This window comes from Molothrus aeneus, chromosome 20 (genome assembly GCF_037042795.1).
Source record: "Molothrus aeneus isolate 106 chromosome 20, BPBGC_Maene_1.0, whole genome shotgun sequence".
NCBI classification, from domain to species: domain Eukaryota; kingdom Metazoa; phylum Chordata; class Aves; order Passeriformes; family Icteridae; genus Molothrus; species Molothrus aeneus.
The window spans coordinates 1,058,751-1,077,157 of NC_089665.1; the positions used below are offsets into that span (position 1 = coordinate 1,058,751).

General features: G+C 52.1%; 1 protein-coding gene across 2 annotated transcripts in view; it reads left to right on the top strand.

Annotated features, from left to right (window-relative positions):
* CALN1 (calneuron 1) overlaps positions 1-18,407 on the top strand; it is a 144,013-nt gene that overhangs the window by 118,576 nt on the left and 7,030 nt on the right. For both annotated transcript variants that reach the window (XM_066563277.1, XM_066563278.1), the window contains exon 5: positions 10,942-11,095. In XM_066563277.1, the coding sequence (XP_066419374.1) occupies positions 10,942-11,095 (154 nt within the window). The remainder of the gene's footprint in view (positions 1-10,941; positions 11,096-18,407) is intronic.

The window sequence follows — 18,407 nt, forward strand, 5'->3', positions numbered from 1 at the left end:
AGGCGACAGAGAGAAACAAATTCAAAATATTCAAATCATTTCTGTCCTTCCTTCCCGTCCTCTGAGCCTTGGTGCACCAGCACCAATTTTTCACATCCTGTGCCCTGGAATTGCTGAACTGAGCTGCAGCAGGGGGGTTTTGCACTGCGTGAATTTGAGATTCAGTGACTTCCCTCAGGGTCCTGACGTGTGAGGAGAGATCCATGGCAGCACCAGGGGAGCTGCCCTGCCAGCTCTCAGCACATGTGGGGCTGTGGGGGTGATGGGATGGGCTTCAGAGACACCCTGGTGCTGTCTGCTCAGGGTCTTCTGGCGAGCTTTCTCTTTCTGCCTCTGGGTAAGCCTCTGAACACCGGGAAGGGCGGGAGAGAGTCCAGGAGCCTGTTAAATTTACTGCTCAGCGCCTCTTAGAGTCACAGGCGGTGCCCCACGTTGGGCGCCAGCTGTCGCACGTCCTGGCTAGATGGTGACAGTGGGGGGGTGACAATCCCCCTCTTTTGGGGCTCCACAGGATCCCAGCTGCCAGTGGAGGCACAGCACAGAACAAAAAGGCCACAGCAGCATGGGCCTGGGGTGGCACTGGGTTCCTTTATTTGATGTTACACTCCCCGTGTCTCGGGGTCCCAGGCAATGAGCTGGGGGCAAGCAACAGCTTATACAGGGGGGCAGGTCTCAAGGGAGGACACAATGTTCAGCTAATCAGGAGAACGGGGTGGAACACAAGGGCAAGGGATACAAGGGAGGAAATCTGCTTGGGACAGGAGGGGTTAACAGCTGGATGTGGGAGGAAGGGGTTTGAAACTTGGCAGAAAAGTAGCTAAGTAGCAAAGAGATAAACCGACACCTGGCTCAATTGAATAACAAAGACAAGTCTGTGTCACTCTAAAAGCAAGGGGGAAAAAGCCCAAAAAACTACCAAACAACAAATGAAACAATAATCTGCAAAATAAAACCACACTGCAACACCCTGGTTCCTACAACTTGGGAGGAAGATGGAAAATAACCCCAGGTGGTGTTTGTGTGCCTTGGCTGTGCCTGCTGGGCTGGGGCACTGGGCAGGCCCCTCTGGGACACGCTGCTGGTGGCACTTCCACCTCCTCTCTGCCAGCTCCTGGGCCCCATTAGCCATGTCAGCAATGGCATTTCAAATTTGTTATTTCTTCCTTCTCCTTACAAAGTGCCAGTTTGACAAATCATGACTTTTCCCAGCACAGATGAATTTCTCCTGCTTTAGGTGAATTTCTCACTGTGAAAAAAATTTGTCTTTTCAATATTTCATGTCCTGCAAATGAGAAGGTGCCAGTCCTGAGGTCCTGGGGTATTCCAGACCATGTCAGCTCAGATATAAAAGCTAAGAAAAGTAGGAGGAGGGGGAGAATTTGTTATTTACCATGTTTGCCTTTGGGGAAACTTCAGGGGCTGGAATCCTTCCTGGGAACTGGCTGAACAGCACCTGCTGATGGAAATAGAGAATAAAAACTTTGGGATTTTTTTCTCTTTTCCCTTCTGCTTTAGAGGGTGGGCAGGCCCTGGCACAGGGTGCCCAAAGCAGCTGGGGCTGCCCCTGGATCCCTGGCAGTGCCCAAGGCCAGGCTGGACAGGGCTTGGAGCAGCCTGGGACAGTGGGAGGTGTCCCTGCCATGGCAGGGATGAACTTTGAGGTCCCTCCCAGCCCAACCCATTCTGGATTCTGTCTTGGCTCTGGCTGGTGCTGCACAGCAGGATTAGAAGCTCTCCTTACTGCCTCATTGTTATTATTTTTCGTTAACCGCCATCAGCAGTGCCAAGGATGCCTCAAGTCCCCTACAGCAGCTCTGGGGCTGGTTTGTAAAGCCTTTATTAATGATTTGGTCCTTTGTGCAGCCCCAGGAAGAGGTCTCACCTTCTAATCCACTTCTCCCAGCATTCTCAGAACATTTGTAGCTGTTAAAGAAAAATTGGTTTCCTTTGGCTGAGGGCTTCCAGGAGATAGCAGCAGCAGGGCCCATTCATTCTCCTCACTGGGGCTTCTGCTGCCTCATCCCACCCAGGAGCAGATTAAAGATCCCCTCTGCAGGCAGGGGAATGGGAAGGCCCAAGGGTCAGTGCTCAGTGAAACTGCCAGGGGAGGGGATTTCTGCAGGGCCTGGCCTTCCCCTGGCTCCACAGTCCCTGTGCTGTCAGGTGTGTCCCTGCTGTCCCAGGCTCTGTCTGTGTCCCTGCTGTCCCAGGCTGTGTCACTGCTGTCATGGGCAGTGTCTGTGTCACTGCTGTCCCAGGCTGTGTCACTGCTGTCCCAGGCTCTGTCTGTCCAGCTGTCCTGGGCACCTGGTGTGGCACCGGCCTCACCTGGCACACAGCAGAGATGCCTTCACATCCTGCTGCTGCCTGGATCAGGAATTCCAGAATTCCCAGTGAGAGGAACAGTGGATTTGTCTTTCCAAACCATCTGTGGGTCTGCTGGTAGATAAAACCAGCACTGGGAGATAAAAGAAACAATGGGAAGGATTCCACTGATTGATGAATGAAAAGAGATATTTGCCTTTACAAACAAACTTTATGTTTGCTGATAAATGAAATTAGACATTGAAAGATGAAAGAAACAATGGGGAAGAAAAACCCCTAAATTCCATAAGAATTAACAATCAGAAGGGAGGGTTGTACATTAGAGGGCAATCTCTGGTATCAGGTGTATCTGGGAAGTCTGAACCTCTCAGGTACCTCAGCCAACGGGCAAAGAGAGAAGGGAAATGTGGCTGGGAAATTGGGATAAAAAGGAGGCTGCATCCTCCAAAAATCTGAGAGACCCCAGGGGATGCCCCATGGCCTCTCCCTTTATTGGAATAAAGTCAAAGGACTCCTCTGTCTCCTCTTTGGACACAAACCTCTGGTGTTTGTGGGTTAATTTTCATGATACAAGACAGCAGCCTGAGGGTCCCCCTGGGGTGCAGAGCCCCTGCTCTCCCCTGTTGGGGGAGGCTCTGTGGGGCAAACACAGAAGGATTTTCCCCTCCTTGGAATATTTGGAGTTTTGGCACAGCCTCAGAGTGATCTGCCCCAAACTCCCTTGTTGTGCTCACACTGAGGGGAACAGCTCAGGGTGGAATCCTGTTCCTGCAGAGGGACACAGGATTTCATATTATGGGATATCACAGGATAGCACCAGGTAGGACTCGAGCACATGCAGAGGGGGCAACGAGGCTGGAGAGGGGCTGGGAACACAAACCCTGAGAGGAACCCTGAGGGAGCTGGGGGTGCTCAGCCTGGAGAAAAGGAGACTCAGGGCTGCCCTCATCGCTCTGCACAGCTCCTGAAAGGTGCCTGTGCTCAGCTGGGGCTGGGCTCTTTCTCCAGCAGCACTGACACAACCAGAGCACACAGCCTCAAGCTGTGCCAAGGGAAATACAGGTTGGGTATTAAGAAGAAGTTTCTCACAGAAAGAGTGATAAAGTTCTGGAATGGCTGCCCAGGGAGGTGGTGGAGTGCCCATCCCTGGGTGTGTTTGACAAAGCCTGGATGTGGCACTGGGTGCCAGGGGTGAGTTCAGTGTTTAGGGCATGGGTTGGAGATGATGTTGAAGGTCTCTTCCAACCCAGTCATGCTGTGAATTCTCTGAATTTTTGCTTAAATATTTAACAACTGTTATGTCCTACACTGAAAAATCCTTTTTTTTTTTTTTCCTGTGTGAATTATTTATTGTGTGAATTATTTTGCTGTTTTTGAGGCTGCCACCTGCCATTTCCATGTCAGAACAGACAGCACCATCAGGGCAGTTTTACCTCAGCTCACTGCTGGATTTACCCCAGGACAGGAGCCCATGAGAGCTCCAATCTGGGGGACAGGCAGAAGATGGTCGGGGCCAGATGGGAATTCCCAGCTTCAGCCCTCATTAGCTGTGAGGAGTTTGCTCCCCCCGAGGCTCCCCCAGGCCTGCCATGGGTCAGGAAGGTGCAGCCCTCGTTAGGGATTCCCTTGGATTGGGATCAGCCCTGGCAGCCCTGAACCCACACCGCAGAAATTGTTGGGGCCTGTTAATTTGTGCTGCAGCCTCAGAGCATTCTCTAATTAAAAAACCACCCAACCACCACTTCTCTGTGGTTTACTAAACTATTTCAAGTTAATTGAATGTGGCCAGCATTAATACTTCTGCTGTGTGTGAGGGGAGGTGGTGCCTCTCAGGGGGCCGATTCCTCTCAGCCCAGTTAGGAACCATCAGATCCCAGCTGGGAAGGGGAGGCACGGCCAGAGAGCCACTGCCCTGCTCAAATCCTGCCCCAAAATTAGTCTGGGCCTAGGAAAGCCTGGGACCAGCCTCAGCAGGAGATGAGGCCAGCAGAGGGAATTCTAACTCCAGGAGGGAATTACGGCTCCGGGTTTGTTTTTGGATGCAAAAGCTTTTCCTTGCAGCCCAGCCCAGCCCAGCAGCATTTCCCACCTCCAGAGCCAAAGGTGTTCCTGGGGGCTCCTGGCAGGCACGAGGGGACCACTCCAGCCCCTGTCCCAGGAGTCACAGAGCAGCAGCTCTAAGGGATGCTCCAGATCCACACTGGGCACCGTGGAATATCCAGAGGGAGGGGACCCCAAGAAGCATCGAGTTCAGCTCCTGGCCCTGCACAGGACAGCCACAAAATCCCCCATCCCTGGGAGGTTGTTTGGAGTGTTTGGGGTATTTGGAGCCCAGCCTGGAGCAGGTTGGGACCCACAGACACCAGAGGATTCCACGTTCCCCAGGGATGGTCCCTGGTGACCCCATGAGGGCTGTGGGACACACTGGAGGTTCCCAGGGCCGGCTGAGGCTGGAATTCCTCCTCATCTCACAGTGCAGACTCGGGCTGGGTGTTTGGGGTCAGGGTGCTGTGCACTCAAACCCGGCTGCAATGGCTCAGGTGTGCCCTGAGCCCCGCTGGGCGTTTGTCACAAAGGACATTTGTCACACACAAGGGCCATTTGTCACAAGGGACAAAGAAGCTTGACTAGGCCAATATTCCAGCAGCAATCAATTTATTAATTAATATGGTAAAGTATGAGCAATACAGCGCTGGGTACAGTGGGGGAAGTTTTCCCTCCAACTGCACACCCATAGTTGGGGCTTACAGGTATTTATAGGGGTACTCATCAGCTTTCTCAGCAGTTTCTATTCCCAGTTTTTACATCACAATTCTATACACTATTGTGACTTAGTTTTTCTCAGGATGTATCCCAAAAGGAGCATCCCAGGTGGTGGTGGTTCAGTTTCTGAAAGAAGGAAGGAGTATTTCCTCTGGTGAAGTCCAGTTTCCAGATGTGGGTCCACCTTTTAATTGCAAGGACTATAAATCTCATAACAGTGATGTCCACCTTCCCTATCAGTCTTTGAGTTGATGTCAATCTTCCTTTCTCAAGCTGCATGTTTCCTTTTTATATATGCTAAAGCTATAGTTTCAAAAGATCCTTAGTACAGGCAATATTCTAAAATTATACTTCAAAAAGTTTTTATTGCAAAACTCTTTAAGGCTTACAAGCAGAAAGTTCCTGTCAAAAAGCAATGTCCGTAAAGCTTTAATTCAAATGCTCCTAAATCAACTTAAGACTTATAAAGGTTAGTTGCAAATAAAGGGTAGGTTCAAAAGCCTTCTTCCATGTTTTATTTTCCTCAGTAATTATTAGAATTCGTCTTTATAACTGTCCCATGGTCGGTTTCCCCACATATCACAATGACAAATACCCACATTGCCTGTGTGTACTTGACACGAACCACAGCTTTGTATTTCACAGTCACCACGGGCATTTGTCACTGCGTGTCCCAGTGCTGCTGCCGGGAGGGGCGGAGGGAATTCCCAATTCCATGGGAATTTCTCCATGGAAATGTTGCCGTGCCCTTCCCGCTCCCGGCAGCCTCGGGAATGTGGACGGTTATGGGGGATGGCAGCTCCACCAGCTTTGTGGGACCCACAAGGGGTGATTTTAGATGATTGGCTTTAAGGCATTTACACCATGGTGTGGCAAAAGCTGATAGCCAAGAAACACAGTGTATTGTAATTAGGAAATAATTGGCTTCCGATTGTGATGGTGGGTATTATAACATCTGTATTGTCTCACCCTTCACATGAGACTGAAAATGGAATAAAAGTTTTTAAAACACCTCTCAGCTGCCCCATCTCTGGGTCAGAAAAAAGCTTAATCCAACATCCAGCCTAAATGATTCTCTGATTCTTTGAAGCTTTTTGGGTTGCAGAATTAATTTTCAGAACATGAGGCAAAATCCTGCTCCACCCGGAGCCCTCACCAGCCCCAGCTGACCCTTCCAGGTGGTTTATTTGGAAAACCTGGGTCTAAGTGCTCTCCCAGCTAAACCTCCCTGCCAGAGCAGCCAGTCCCACCTCTTGTTGAGCAAAGTGGCTTTAAAAGACCCTGCAGGTCCCCAGAGTGGCCCTGCTCCCATCCCTGCAGGGTCCCCCTGCCTCACCCACCTGCAGGGCAGCAAGGCCACCCTGGCCCTGCAGAGAGGAGCCTCCCACTCTTTTGTTTTAAAGCTGAGCTGCTATGAAATGATCAGGAGTGCTGCTCCAGCATTTAACCCCTTCAAGGAACAAGCCCTTCTATTGGGCCATTCCTGGGAATGGGGCTCTGCAGGCAAGGCAGACACAAATTTGGGAAATTTCAACTGGGGAGACTCAAGGAACTGAGGTAGGGATTCATTTCCTGCAGGAATTTTAAGTCAAGAAGGAAGCTAGAGGCTAGATTGGACCAGGTGCAGTTTCCCTCCCAGATATCTCATGGGACAGCATCCTCCAGCCTCAGGGTCCCTCAGGAGCTGAGTGCCCAGGTCCTGGTGCTCTCCACAGCTCCCACTCACAGCAGCACCTGGAGCTGCCTCAGCTCAGTTTGTTTTGCTGCTCACAGTGAATTATTCTGAGGCTCACAAGCAGCTCCATTGATTTCCCCTAATTATAAATCCTATAGAAAGTTTCCAGTTTGCCACAGTCCCCATTTTCCTCCCCACGGAGTCAATAAAAGTTAAGAGTTGCTCCCTGGTTCCTGTCAATACCACAATAAAACCCAGAGTAATTGAAAAGTGAATCAGGGAAATTGCTGGGTTGGAGAGCAGGGATAATTGGAATGACTTGGGAGTCCAAGCAGAGCCTGTCCCTGCCTGCCCCGAGCTGGAGCCACCCTGGACACTCTGCCAGGGTGACACAGGGCTCAGGGAGGGTGGCTGTCCTGCAAGGGGCAGAGACCAAAAATCACTGCATAGATTGACAGAGTGTTCTGAGCTGGGACCCCCAAAGATCAAGCCCAGCTCCTGTGAGCCACTGAGGGTGATTCTGAATCCCATCTGAGGTTGTTCCACCTCCTAAAGCATACAAATGACAACAAAACAAGTTAAAAAGATAATTTCTCTCTCTATTAGCATAACATTTGAGATGCAGCAGCAGCTGAGCATTTGTCAAGAGAACAATTCCTTCCCTCCAGACAGATTTTAACGGGAACAGGAAGACCCCAAACCCCTCAAGTCATTACTGCTGGCACAGTTTGAGGATGAGCTGATCCCCACAGTTGTGTTTGTGCTCCAGGCTGGGGCAGAGGCAGGAGGACAGAGGACTCTGCAGAGAATTTTCAGTGGCAGTGCTGGGAGAGAGGGAGAGCAGCAGAGACTGAGAGGCTGAGGGAGCTGGGGCTGTGCAGCCTGGGGAACAGGGGGGTGTTGGAGACATCCCAGCACCTGCCAGGCTCTGGAGGGGGCACAGGGAAGGCAGAGAGGGACCCTGCACCAGGAACTGCAGGGACAGGACCCAGGGAATGGCTCCCACTGCCAGAGGGCAGGGCTGGATGGGATATTGGGAATTAGGAACTGTTTCCTGTGAGGGTGGGCAGGCCCTGGCACGGGGTGCCCAGAGCAGCTGGGGCTGCCCCTGGATCCCTGGCAGTGCCCAAGGCCAGGCTGGACATTGGGAGCAGCCTGGGACAGTGGGAGGTGTCCCTGCCATGGCAGGGGTGGCACTGGATGGGATTTAAGGTCCTTCTAACCCAACCCATCCTGGGATTCTCATCACTCCTGAGCTGCTCATCCTGAGGTTTTCTTCCCTGACCCCTGCTCATTGCACAGGTGCAAAATCATTCATCCTCCAAGGGGTTAATGAAGGACAATGAGTGCACTTTGCTTAATCTGGGCCCTGCAATATTCCCATCTATCCCTGGGTGTGCAGGCAGATTTGCACACATCCTTCTGGTTTTATCCAGCACCCACAGAAACACCAATGTCCCCAACTCCCTTCACTCATTTCCTGCACCATCCCAACCCTGCTGCAGGAAATGTGCAGGGGAGTGGACAGCAGGGACCAGAGACAAAGTTCTGGCTCTGTCCAGATGAAAAGCATTTCTGTGAGCAGCAGGGCTGATGGGTTTGGTTTTTCTGCTGTCTCCTTCCTCAGGGATTCAGCTAAAAATAGTGAGCACCCCATTGTCACCAGTGGCTCCTTGGTGCCCAGTTCAAAGCTGGGCTGCAAATCCCCCTGGGATTTAATCACCAATTTCCATCCTGCTTTGTTGTGCATGAACAAATCTCACCAGCCCTGCTCTGCTGTCTTTAATGTTGAAAAGGGAGCAGCTGTGCTCTTCACATCCTGTTCCATGACAAAAAGCGTTTCTCCTGGCAACTGAAGGTGTGGAAATTTGGGATCATTCCTCTGGTTGCCTTGCAGCAGTGCTGGGGGTGTTGCTGGAGGTTTGCAGGGGGCAGTGAAGCTGCCCAGGGTTCCCAGCCCTCCTGGGTGGCTTCCTGCAGTGCTGATTGCATGGGGGTGAATCCAAGGATTCCCACCCAACATCCCCTCCTGCGTTCCTTGGGGTCTCCATCCTGGGAAACTCCAACCTGAAACAGCCCCAGCAATGGCAACCCCATCATTCCATCCCCATTGTCGCTCCCTGCCTGCAGGAGCAGCCCCTCAGCCTGTGGTGACCCCATTCCACATCCTTGGGGCTGATGCTCAACCTCTGCTGGAATTCTCTTCCAGTTCTGCCTCAGGGACGATTCTCGAGGCCAACTCAAATCTGGGCTTTGCTGTAGTTTGTGGGTTTGGCTTTTCTGCCTTCAGGGAATCAGGATCACAGAAAGGCTTGGGGTGGGAGGGACCTCACAGCCCATCCAGTGCCACCCCAGCCATGGCAGGGACACCTCCCACTGTCCCAGGCTGCTCCCAGCCCTGTCCAGCCTGGCCTTGGGCACTGCCAGGGATCCAGGGGCAGCCCCAGCTGCTCTGGGCACCCTGTGCCAGGGCCTGCCCACCCTCCCAGGGAACAATTCCCAATTCCCAACATCCCATCCATCCCTGCCCTCTGGCACTGGGAGCCATTCCCTGGGTCCTGTCCTGCCTGCTCTGTCCTGTTCTCCCCAGGCTGGGGAAGGAATGGGAATTCCCTGCTGCATCCCCACTCTCCCAGGGCAGAGGGAGCTGGGAGCTGGCATTGCCCTCCCTCCACTGGGGCATTGAGCCAGAGGAGTTTGTGTAAGAGCCTGAATGAGGGATGCAGGACTCCAGGCAGCTCTTCAAAATGCAGCTTATTATATACAAATTGCAATTTATTGTATCCAAAATGCAGTTTATTCCATCCAAGGTGTTACACCACTCCAGGGTCGTGGGTGACAGAGCTGTGCCCACAGCTGTCAGCTCCAGCTGCAGGCAGGCCTGGAGACCCTTTGGTTTTGGTTACATTGCATTATAGACTTTTCTTTGCTGAGCATCTTCATACAATAGAACCAATCTATACCTTAACTATTATCTACAGCCTATCATAACTGCTGTAATTACCATATTCATGTCACTGTTCTCCAATCACTCACAGTCAGTACATTACAGTTTAAGCCAGAAGTTGTTTTTCAGTTTTCTTGCAGTGGAAAATTCTGAGACCTTTTTTCTACTTGCCACATTTGCTGCCTTGTTTGCCTGTGCTCTCTTCCTGCTTGGTAAAAACATCTTCTTGTTTGGGGTGGGTTTATCCTTTGCTCTAAGCCATAAAAACCCCTTCTAACTCACACACCCTTTGCCTCCGTGGTTATCCAGTGAGACTGGCTCAGCAATTCTTTTCTTCTATATCAAAACTTGCTTCCATCTCTATTCCTTCATCAGACTCTACATTTAAAAATCTTTCTGCCATGCACACATATCTGTGAGACTTTCTTGTCAAACTTTCATCCTTCCCAACAGGTTTGGCCTTTCTGGGTACTCTGAGGTGGCTCAATGGGGTGGAGGAGCCCTGGAGAGCCCTGGTTCCTATGCACGAGCCCTGCTGGGGCTGCAAGGCCTCACTTTGAGGAGTTTCTGCAGCACTCAGGAAGACTCACCATGGCTTGGAACATTTCCATCCTTCTTTCCTACACCCAGAGAGAGTTCTCTGCTCCCCTGGCACTGCACAGCAGCCTGGGTGTCTCCTCTCTGCTGCACCATGAGCAGGGATTCATTAAGACCACAAACTGCACATGGCCAATGTCCTGCTGGGGTAAAATGTTCACACTCAGCAGGAATTGGGGGTTTAACACTTGGCTGGTGTAAGAACAGCACTTTCTACTGGATCCACAACAGAAGTCATCTCTGGGGGAAATGTCCTCTGCTTGTTCCTCCCTCCAGGCATAACTGGGGGGTTAGGAACACAAAAAAGGGGGCACAAACAGAGTTGTGGCTCATGGCAGGAGTGAGAGATACCAGGGGAATCCCTGAGGGTTTTCTCTTTGTTGGGATGGACTGGATTGCTGCCTCTCCAGCCTGGAAGGCCATCCCTGGGGTTTCTGGGTTTCTCTGCTGCTCCACCAGTGCCAAGACCCTTTTACAGCATCAACTGTTGGAGTGAAACCAGCCCCAAAGAGCACAAACCCACCCTGAGCTGCTGAAATGAGGCTGATGAAACACAAGCTGGGGATTGTGGCCTTGCTCTAGGCCTGCTCTCCTGGGAGCCCCATCCCTGGGTTAACTGGGCTGTCTCCCACAGTTTGACATGCAGAGGATAACGCTGGAGGAGCTGAAGCACATCCTGTACCACGCCTTCCGCGACCACCTCACCATGAAGGACATCGAGAACATCATCATCAACGAGGAGGAGAGCTTGAACGAGAACTCTGGCAACTGCCAGACGGAGTTTGAAGGTGAGAGAGAGTCCCTGGGGTCCTGCTCAATTTTCCTGTGTCTCTAAAACTCCTCTGATCCAGGACAGGGGTGCCTGGGGGTGGCAGGGAGTTATTTTGGACACCCAGAGAGCTCAAGAGCTGCCCTCAGACTTCTTCTGTCCCTCAGCAAAGCTGATCCTTTTCCAGGCACAGGGATGAAGCACTGGGGGTTTCCCCTCTCTGTGCTCGGATGCAGGTGCTGAGGTCAGTGTCTAAGCCAGGCTGAATTTCCCTACAGAAACACCTTGATTTCCCTCACCCTGCCATGGAATGACTTTCTTGGCACTGGCAGGCCCTACCAAGCTGTGTTGGCTTCTCCACTTTTCTGTTGAGATCCCAAGAAGGCTCCCAGGGAGCAGCTGGGACGAGTCCTGTCCTGCACTGTAACAGCAGCAGTGAGCAGAGGTCCGTGCCCTGCTGCCCTGGGCACCTTTTGCTCTGAGTTGCCAGGACCTGCCTCAGCCAGGACAGCTCCTCTGAGCACGGGAGGAGCTCTGCAAAGCCAAGGGCTGAGCAGTGCTTGGAGGCACCCAGAGAAAGGGAAACATTTCCTTCCTTCAGCAGAGCCTCAGGGGATCAGAAGGGTTTGGGGCTGGTCTGGTCTGGGGCTCCTGGCTCCTTCAGGAGTTGGGATCAGAACTGGGCTCTGCAGTAAATCTTGCACTTGGACAGGGCTGACACTGGCAAGGACATTCCCCATTTTAAGCCACCTCAGAAGCATTTACATTTCCTTGGCCAGAGGAACCCACACTGCTCTGAAGTGTTGCTGCTTAGTACAACCAAAGAGGTCCTGGTTGTTCAGCCAGGGGCAGTGCCCAAGGCCAGGCTGGACACTGGGGCTTGGAGCAGCCTGGGACAGTGGAAGGTGTCCCTGCCCATGGAATGGGATGGTTTTTAAGTTCCCTTCCAACCCAAACTGATCTGTGATTCCATGAAATCATCTCAAGAGCAGAAGAGCCCAGGGAAATGGAACAGGGAAGCTCAGAGTTTGTGCCCTGGTGGAGCCGCTGCATGTCCCACCCAGCAATCCCACTTTAGACCATTTTGGGGGGAATTGTGACATCCTGTGGGGTCAAACAGCTCTGAAAGGGCACCAGGCAGAGACAAAGAGCAGAGGATGAAAATACAGCCCAGTCCTTGGCCTGGCTGATGAATGGGGTGCAGCAGCTCCATTCTCACCCTCACCTCTGTCCAACAGGGCAGAGAAGCTGGAGGAGCACAGCTGAATTAAAAAGACCCTGCAGGAGGGAAGCAGCAGCAGCACTCTCTGAATCAGGCCAAGCAACAATTTTCGTGTTCCTCCTGGAGAAGAGTGCAGAGGAAGAGATGTCTCTTCCTTGCCTGGAGCTGTTGGTGCCCACTGACCTGCTGATCCCTGGGGACAGGAGCCAGCTGTCACTGCTGCAGAGTTTTAGGAGCTTGGCTGAACCATCCCAGAAAAAACCCGGGTTCCTAATGCTCAGCATCTCATTTTGGAAGCTCCAGTTTCCAAAAGTGCAGCAGGAACAGCTTTTCTCGTGGGATGTTTTGGCATTGCTGGTGCCAGGCAGAACCTAGAAGCAAAACAGACCCTTTTTTAGATGTTGGGAACACACACAAATCCAGCAGGGAATAAAGATCAGCTGAACCATCAACAATGGGACAAAGTTTTGCTCCAGGTCCCAGTGGAAGGGGACAGCTCTGGTCTGACAGCTCTGACAGGAGCATTTCTGGCAGGAGAGGACAGGTTGTCTCTCCAGGCAGCTCTCCAGGCTGCCAGGAATGACCCTCAGAGCTCCCAGCTCTCCAACACCAGGATCCCTACAGGCCTCAATAGCAGGAATTACATGGCCTGGATTGTGGCACTAAGGGACAGCTGTCAGCTGTCCTGGGGGGTGTCCCTGGGGTCACTCACTTCTAATTAGTGCACTGAAGGAGATGCTTTTTGGGTAGAACTCCTTGAGTTTAATTTAGGTGCCACCTTGGGATGAGATGAATAGCACCCTAAAAGAACTTCCTTTCTTAGTTCAATTCCAGCAATTCAAATATTTCTTCCAACCCCCATCTATATTTAATGCACCATCCACCCCATGAAGGGCCTTTAATTCTGGGAGGAATGAAGCCAAGAGGGGCCCCAGTGGTTCCCATTGAGATTTGGGGATCTCCTAAGGGAGCAGATGCAGCAGAGACTTCCAGGAGCAGCTTGGTGAAAGGGGGATCCCCACTCAGTGTCACCTCCGGGTGTGTTCTTGGATCCCAGACCAGCCCCAAACCCTTCTCCTCTTGTGGGCAGAGACATTCCTCTTCTCCACACCTGGACATCCCCGTTTTCCACACCTGGACATCCTTGTTTTCCACACCTGGACATCCCCATTTTCCACACCTGGACACCCCCATTTTCCACATCTAGACATCCCCATTTTCCACATCTGGACATCTCTGTTTTCCACATCTTGACACTCCTGTTTTCCACACCTGGACACCCCCATTTTCCACACCTGGACATTCCCCTTCTCCACACCTGGGTGAGCTGGCTCGGGTGCTGAAGAGTGTTGTACAGATAATATCACCATCAGTACAAAGCCATGAAATTCCTGTCATACAATTATGGAAATAATGTGATAATAAGGTCTTTATGACCATGAAATCTTCAGTATCAATGTGGATGGCAGACCTTGCACCTCTCAGCACACAGCTTACCCCAAATATACAATATTTGTATTACAGTCAGGGCCAAGGCCAGGATTTCCTCAGCTCCCTCTGAGCACTGAAGTCATTTGCAGGGGAAGGACATGCCCAGGGCAGAGGCACAGTTCTGTCCTCAGCTTTATCTCTGTTTTTATCAGCACTCAGGGCAGGACAGTGAAGGCTGTGTGATTTCCTGGGACACAGGCAAAGGACAATTTGCAGCTCCCAAAGATTTACAGCCCAGCAGCTTTTTCCTGGCAGTTCCCTTGATCCAGCACTCAGGACACAGAGCTGGTGGCACAGCAGTGTCAGTGGGTACAGGACTGCCAGGGGGTGCCACCCTCAGCCATGACCCTCACATCCATGGGATGCAGCCAGCAGCTCCTCCCTGCTCCCCTGTCCTGCTCAGCTCAGCCTGGGGATGACAAACTGACTTGTTAAACCAAAAATAACTCCAGGCAGCCTGAGCAAGGCACCATCACTCACCTGTGGCAGGGCTGGGACAGGGCTCTATAAATACACTGCTGCTGTCCTTGTGAGGAGCTGTTCTCCTGCAGGAGAGAAGGCTCCCAGTGCTGGGAGCACATCCCAGACCCACTGTGGGCAGGGTGACCTGGAAACAGCCTGGCCCCATTAGCCCCAGCTCCTGAGGGGTTCTGGGGGCTGTGGTCTGTGCCAATGGGGGAGTTCTCCTCCCCAGCCTGTCCTGGGACTGTTGAGAAGATGAAGAATGACCCAGCCTTGATTTGCCTTTGCTTCGTGAGGTCTGATGGATGTTGGAAACCTCTGGGTTGCTCTTCCCCCTAAAAGGGTTGAGGGTTTCTCCCAAGGAGCCTCAGGCTCTGCCCATGCCCAATGAACCAGCTCCACATCCAACCCCTGGCGTGTCCTGTGGGTGGCAAAAGCTCCCAGTGGCACCCAAATGCTGGCATCCAGCTCTGGGACAATGCCAGCTATGGGAACCAGCAGGAAAAGCAGATTCTGTGCTCAGAGATGATGGATTAGAGAAAGGAGAGAACTGAGGGCGTGCCCTCCCCAGTAAGCAGGGCTTGGTTAAATGGAATTTCATGTTGTAGGGAAGAATTCCAGGAATCAGGACATCAGGAGTTCAGCTCCTCTGCCTCCCTGTGGATTTTAAGGGAGCAGGGCAATGCTGATACCCAGCTCTTTCCTGGAGTCATTCCTGACCAACAGCAAGAGGGTCTGGCTGGGCAGACATTCCCCTTTGCCCCGGGGTTATTTGTAGGTAATTTGGATGGTTGGTGTCCCTTTAGTGGGTAAAGAGCAGTAAATGGGACTTCCCTGCATCCTGCTGCCTTCAGGCTCTGTTGTATAACAGAACCCTGAAGAAGTTGTTCAATTCAGGAACATTTCTGCAAAGACACCAAGCATGTTTTACTCTTTTCCTCTGGAGAGGTGAGTTTGTTATCCCAATAAACCCTTGGCCAGCCTCAGGCTGCTGTTCCCATCACCAGCCCCACCCTGACAGCAGTGCTGGTGCTGTCAGTGATTTCTCTGCTGCCTGGGAGTGCTTTCAAAGTACAGAAATAATAGAAAATATATAAAAAAAATAATTACAGCTGGGCAGGAATGAGCTTTTCAAAGCACCAGGGCACCGTGCACAAAGCCAGGGAGGCACAGCACTGATCCTGTGTGGTTTATAAAAGCCAGAGAAGGAATCCTGGAGCAGAGCACTGCAAACTGGGAGTGAGGAATTTGGGAGAGCTGCTGGCAGAGGGGATTTCATTCCCTGCCCAGAACACAGTGAGGCCTCACTCACATTCCCTGCCCAGGGCAGGATGGCTCCAACCCTTCCCAAGGAGGGCTCTGTGCCCCTGGCACTGAGCTGGGGCCACTGGGAGCTGGGATTGGGGCACAGGCACTGCTGAACACCAGCCAGAGGAGGTGATGGGGGATTCAAACCCAGCATCCAGGGCTCTCTGTGCCATGAGGTTCAAGGCTGGATCAGAACAAGGGGTTTTTCCATGAATTCTAAAAATATTCTCCTTTCCAGCTTTCTAAACATGGGCACCTGGAGCCTGTCCTTGGCTGCATTTTAGGTTTGTTTTGGGGCTGTTTTCAACCATCTGAAAGTTTCCCATCATCCATGAGGAGAAGGTGACAGGGACATCCCTTCCCAGGGCAAAGCAAGGCCAAAGAGCAAAGCAAGGCCCAGGGCAGGCAGGCAGAGCTGTCCATCCTGGCTGGGATGATTTCCTGGCTGCCCCTGACTGAGCTGCACAGGCCAAGTGCCAGGTCCTGCACTTGTTCCATGGGGCACAACAGGAACAGAACGTCCCATGGAGCACTCCAGGCTGGGACAGAGGAGCTGGACAGATGGGAAAGGCCTTGGGAGTGCTGGAGCCAGTGTCTGGACATGAGCCCAGGTGTGCCCCAGTGGCCAAAAAGGCCAGTGGCACCTGGGCTGCACCAGGACCAGGGCAGGGCTTGTCCCCTGTGCTGGCACTGCTGAGGTCCCACCTCAAACCCTGGGGACAGCCCAGAGTCCCTCAGGACAATGCAGACCCTGAGGGGCTGGAGCGTGTCCAGGGAAGGGGACAGAGCTGGGAAGGGTCTGGAGCCCCAGGAGCAGCTGAGGGAGCTGGGCAGGGGCTCAGCCTGGAGCAAAGGAGGCTCAGGGGGGCCCTTGTGGCTCTGCACAGCTCCTGCCAGGAGGGGACAGCCGGGGGGGTCGGGCTGTGCTCCAGGGAACAGGGACAGGAGCAGAGGGAACGGCCTCAGGCTGGGCCTGGGGAGGTTTAGATGAGAAAATAGGAAAAATTTCTTCACTGAAAGGGTTGTCCAACAATGGTGGAATCCCCACCCCTGGAAGTGTCCAAGAAGTGTGGATGTGGCACTTAGGAGATGGTTTAGTGGTGAGCATGGTGGTGGTGCTGGGGTGATAACTGGGCTGTTGCAGCCATCACACCCTGGGATTGCCTGGGGGAACCTTCAAGGCCTTTGCAAACAAATCTCCACAGTGCCCCAACAGCACCCGTGGCTCTGACATTCAGATGTGGGGAGGCCAGGACAGTCATGAACTGGCTTTATTAAGTCACAGCACGAATTCTCACTGACAAGCTTGGCAAAAAGTAAAATTAAATAAAATGAGTGCTAAAAATCCCAACTCTATCTGCTTTTTAATTGCTGCTCTCATTTCTTTTGACAATTATTCTGCAAGCATTCACTTGGAAAGGTTCTTAATAAATCTGATTTGGCTTAAGCACAGAAAACCTAAAACTTAAAAAGTTTGGAAAAGTGACTCATGTGCCATGGATGCTCCTGGGAATTGTCACAGTGGGGGCCTGAGTGTCATCAGGGAGCACTTCTTGATTTTCCACTCATTCCCAGTTGACCTGGATGAGTCGGAGGGATTCACACAAGGTTGATAATTGCTATTAAAGAACTTTAGAAACAACTTAGTTCAAACTGAAAGAGGGGAAGTTTAGGTCAGGAGGGTGGGGAGGAGGGTGGGCAGGCCCTGGCACAGGGTGCCCAGAGCAGCTGTGACTGCCCCTGGATCCCTGGAAGTGTACATGGCCAGGCTGGATGGGGCTTGGAGCAGCCTGGGACAGTGGAAGGTGTCCCTGTCCATGGGACAAAGATGAGGTTTAAGGTCACTTCCAACCCAGCCCGACCCAACCCAACCCAACCCAGCCTAGCCCAGCCCAGCCCAGCCCAGCCCAACCCAACCCAGCCCAACCCAGCCCAACCCAACCCAACCCAACCCAGCCCAACCCAACCCAACCCAACCCAACCCAGCCCAACCCAACCCAACCCAACCCAACCCAACCCAGCCCAACCCAACCCAGCCCAACCCAACCCAGCCCAACCCAGCCCAACCCAGCCCAACCCAGCCCAACCCAACCCAGCCCAACCCAACCCAACCCAACCCAACCCAACCCAACCCAGCCCAACCCAGCCCAGCCCAGCCCAGCCCAACCCAACCCAACCCATTCTGTGATTCCAACTTCACAAAGAGCTTAAAAGAAATACACAGCTAACCCCAAACATCCCTGTGAGCATTTAAAGGGATCAAAAGCCATGATGAGGGAAAGGAGTTCCTGAAGGGTTAGGAAGGACTGGGATGGGCTGGTTTGGAAGTCCTGGAGGGCTGGGTGGGTTGTTTGGGAATGTCCCAGCAGGCAGAGGTGACAGTGAGAACAGGAGGGTTCCTGAGCTGCTCTAGGAGGGAACAGAACCCCTGTAGGAATGTGCCCCCTGTTGACGGAATGACAAAACTATCCATTGTTTCCTTAAAAAAGGAAAAAAGCCCAGAAGTTTCACTCCTCAATTAAGTAAAAAGACACCTCATAAGACCTGAAAAACTTCACCTCAAACTTAAAGATAGCCACTTGAACAGAAGCCAAAAAGTCCTGTCTAAGCAATTTACTAGAAAAAGAAAATAACAAAAAACCAAATTGCTTTTGTGGGGTATTTTACCAAAAGCAAGAACCTCTTGCACCTAGCTCAAGTTTTCTCTGTAAAGAAGAAAAATTAGATGAGAGGCAATGTTTTGTCCTCCCTTGAGGAAGTTAGTTATGCTTAGGCGGTGGATTAAAGGGTTAAAGTACCCTAGGGATGTGGAGAAGTTTGAGAGAGGGGTTTGTTTTGTGAGGATGAG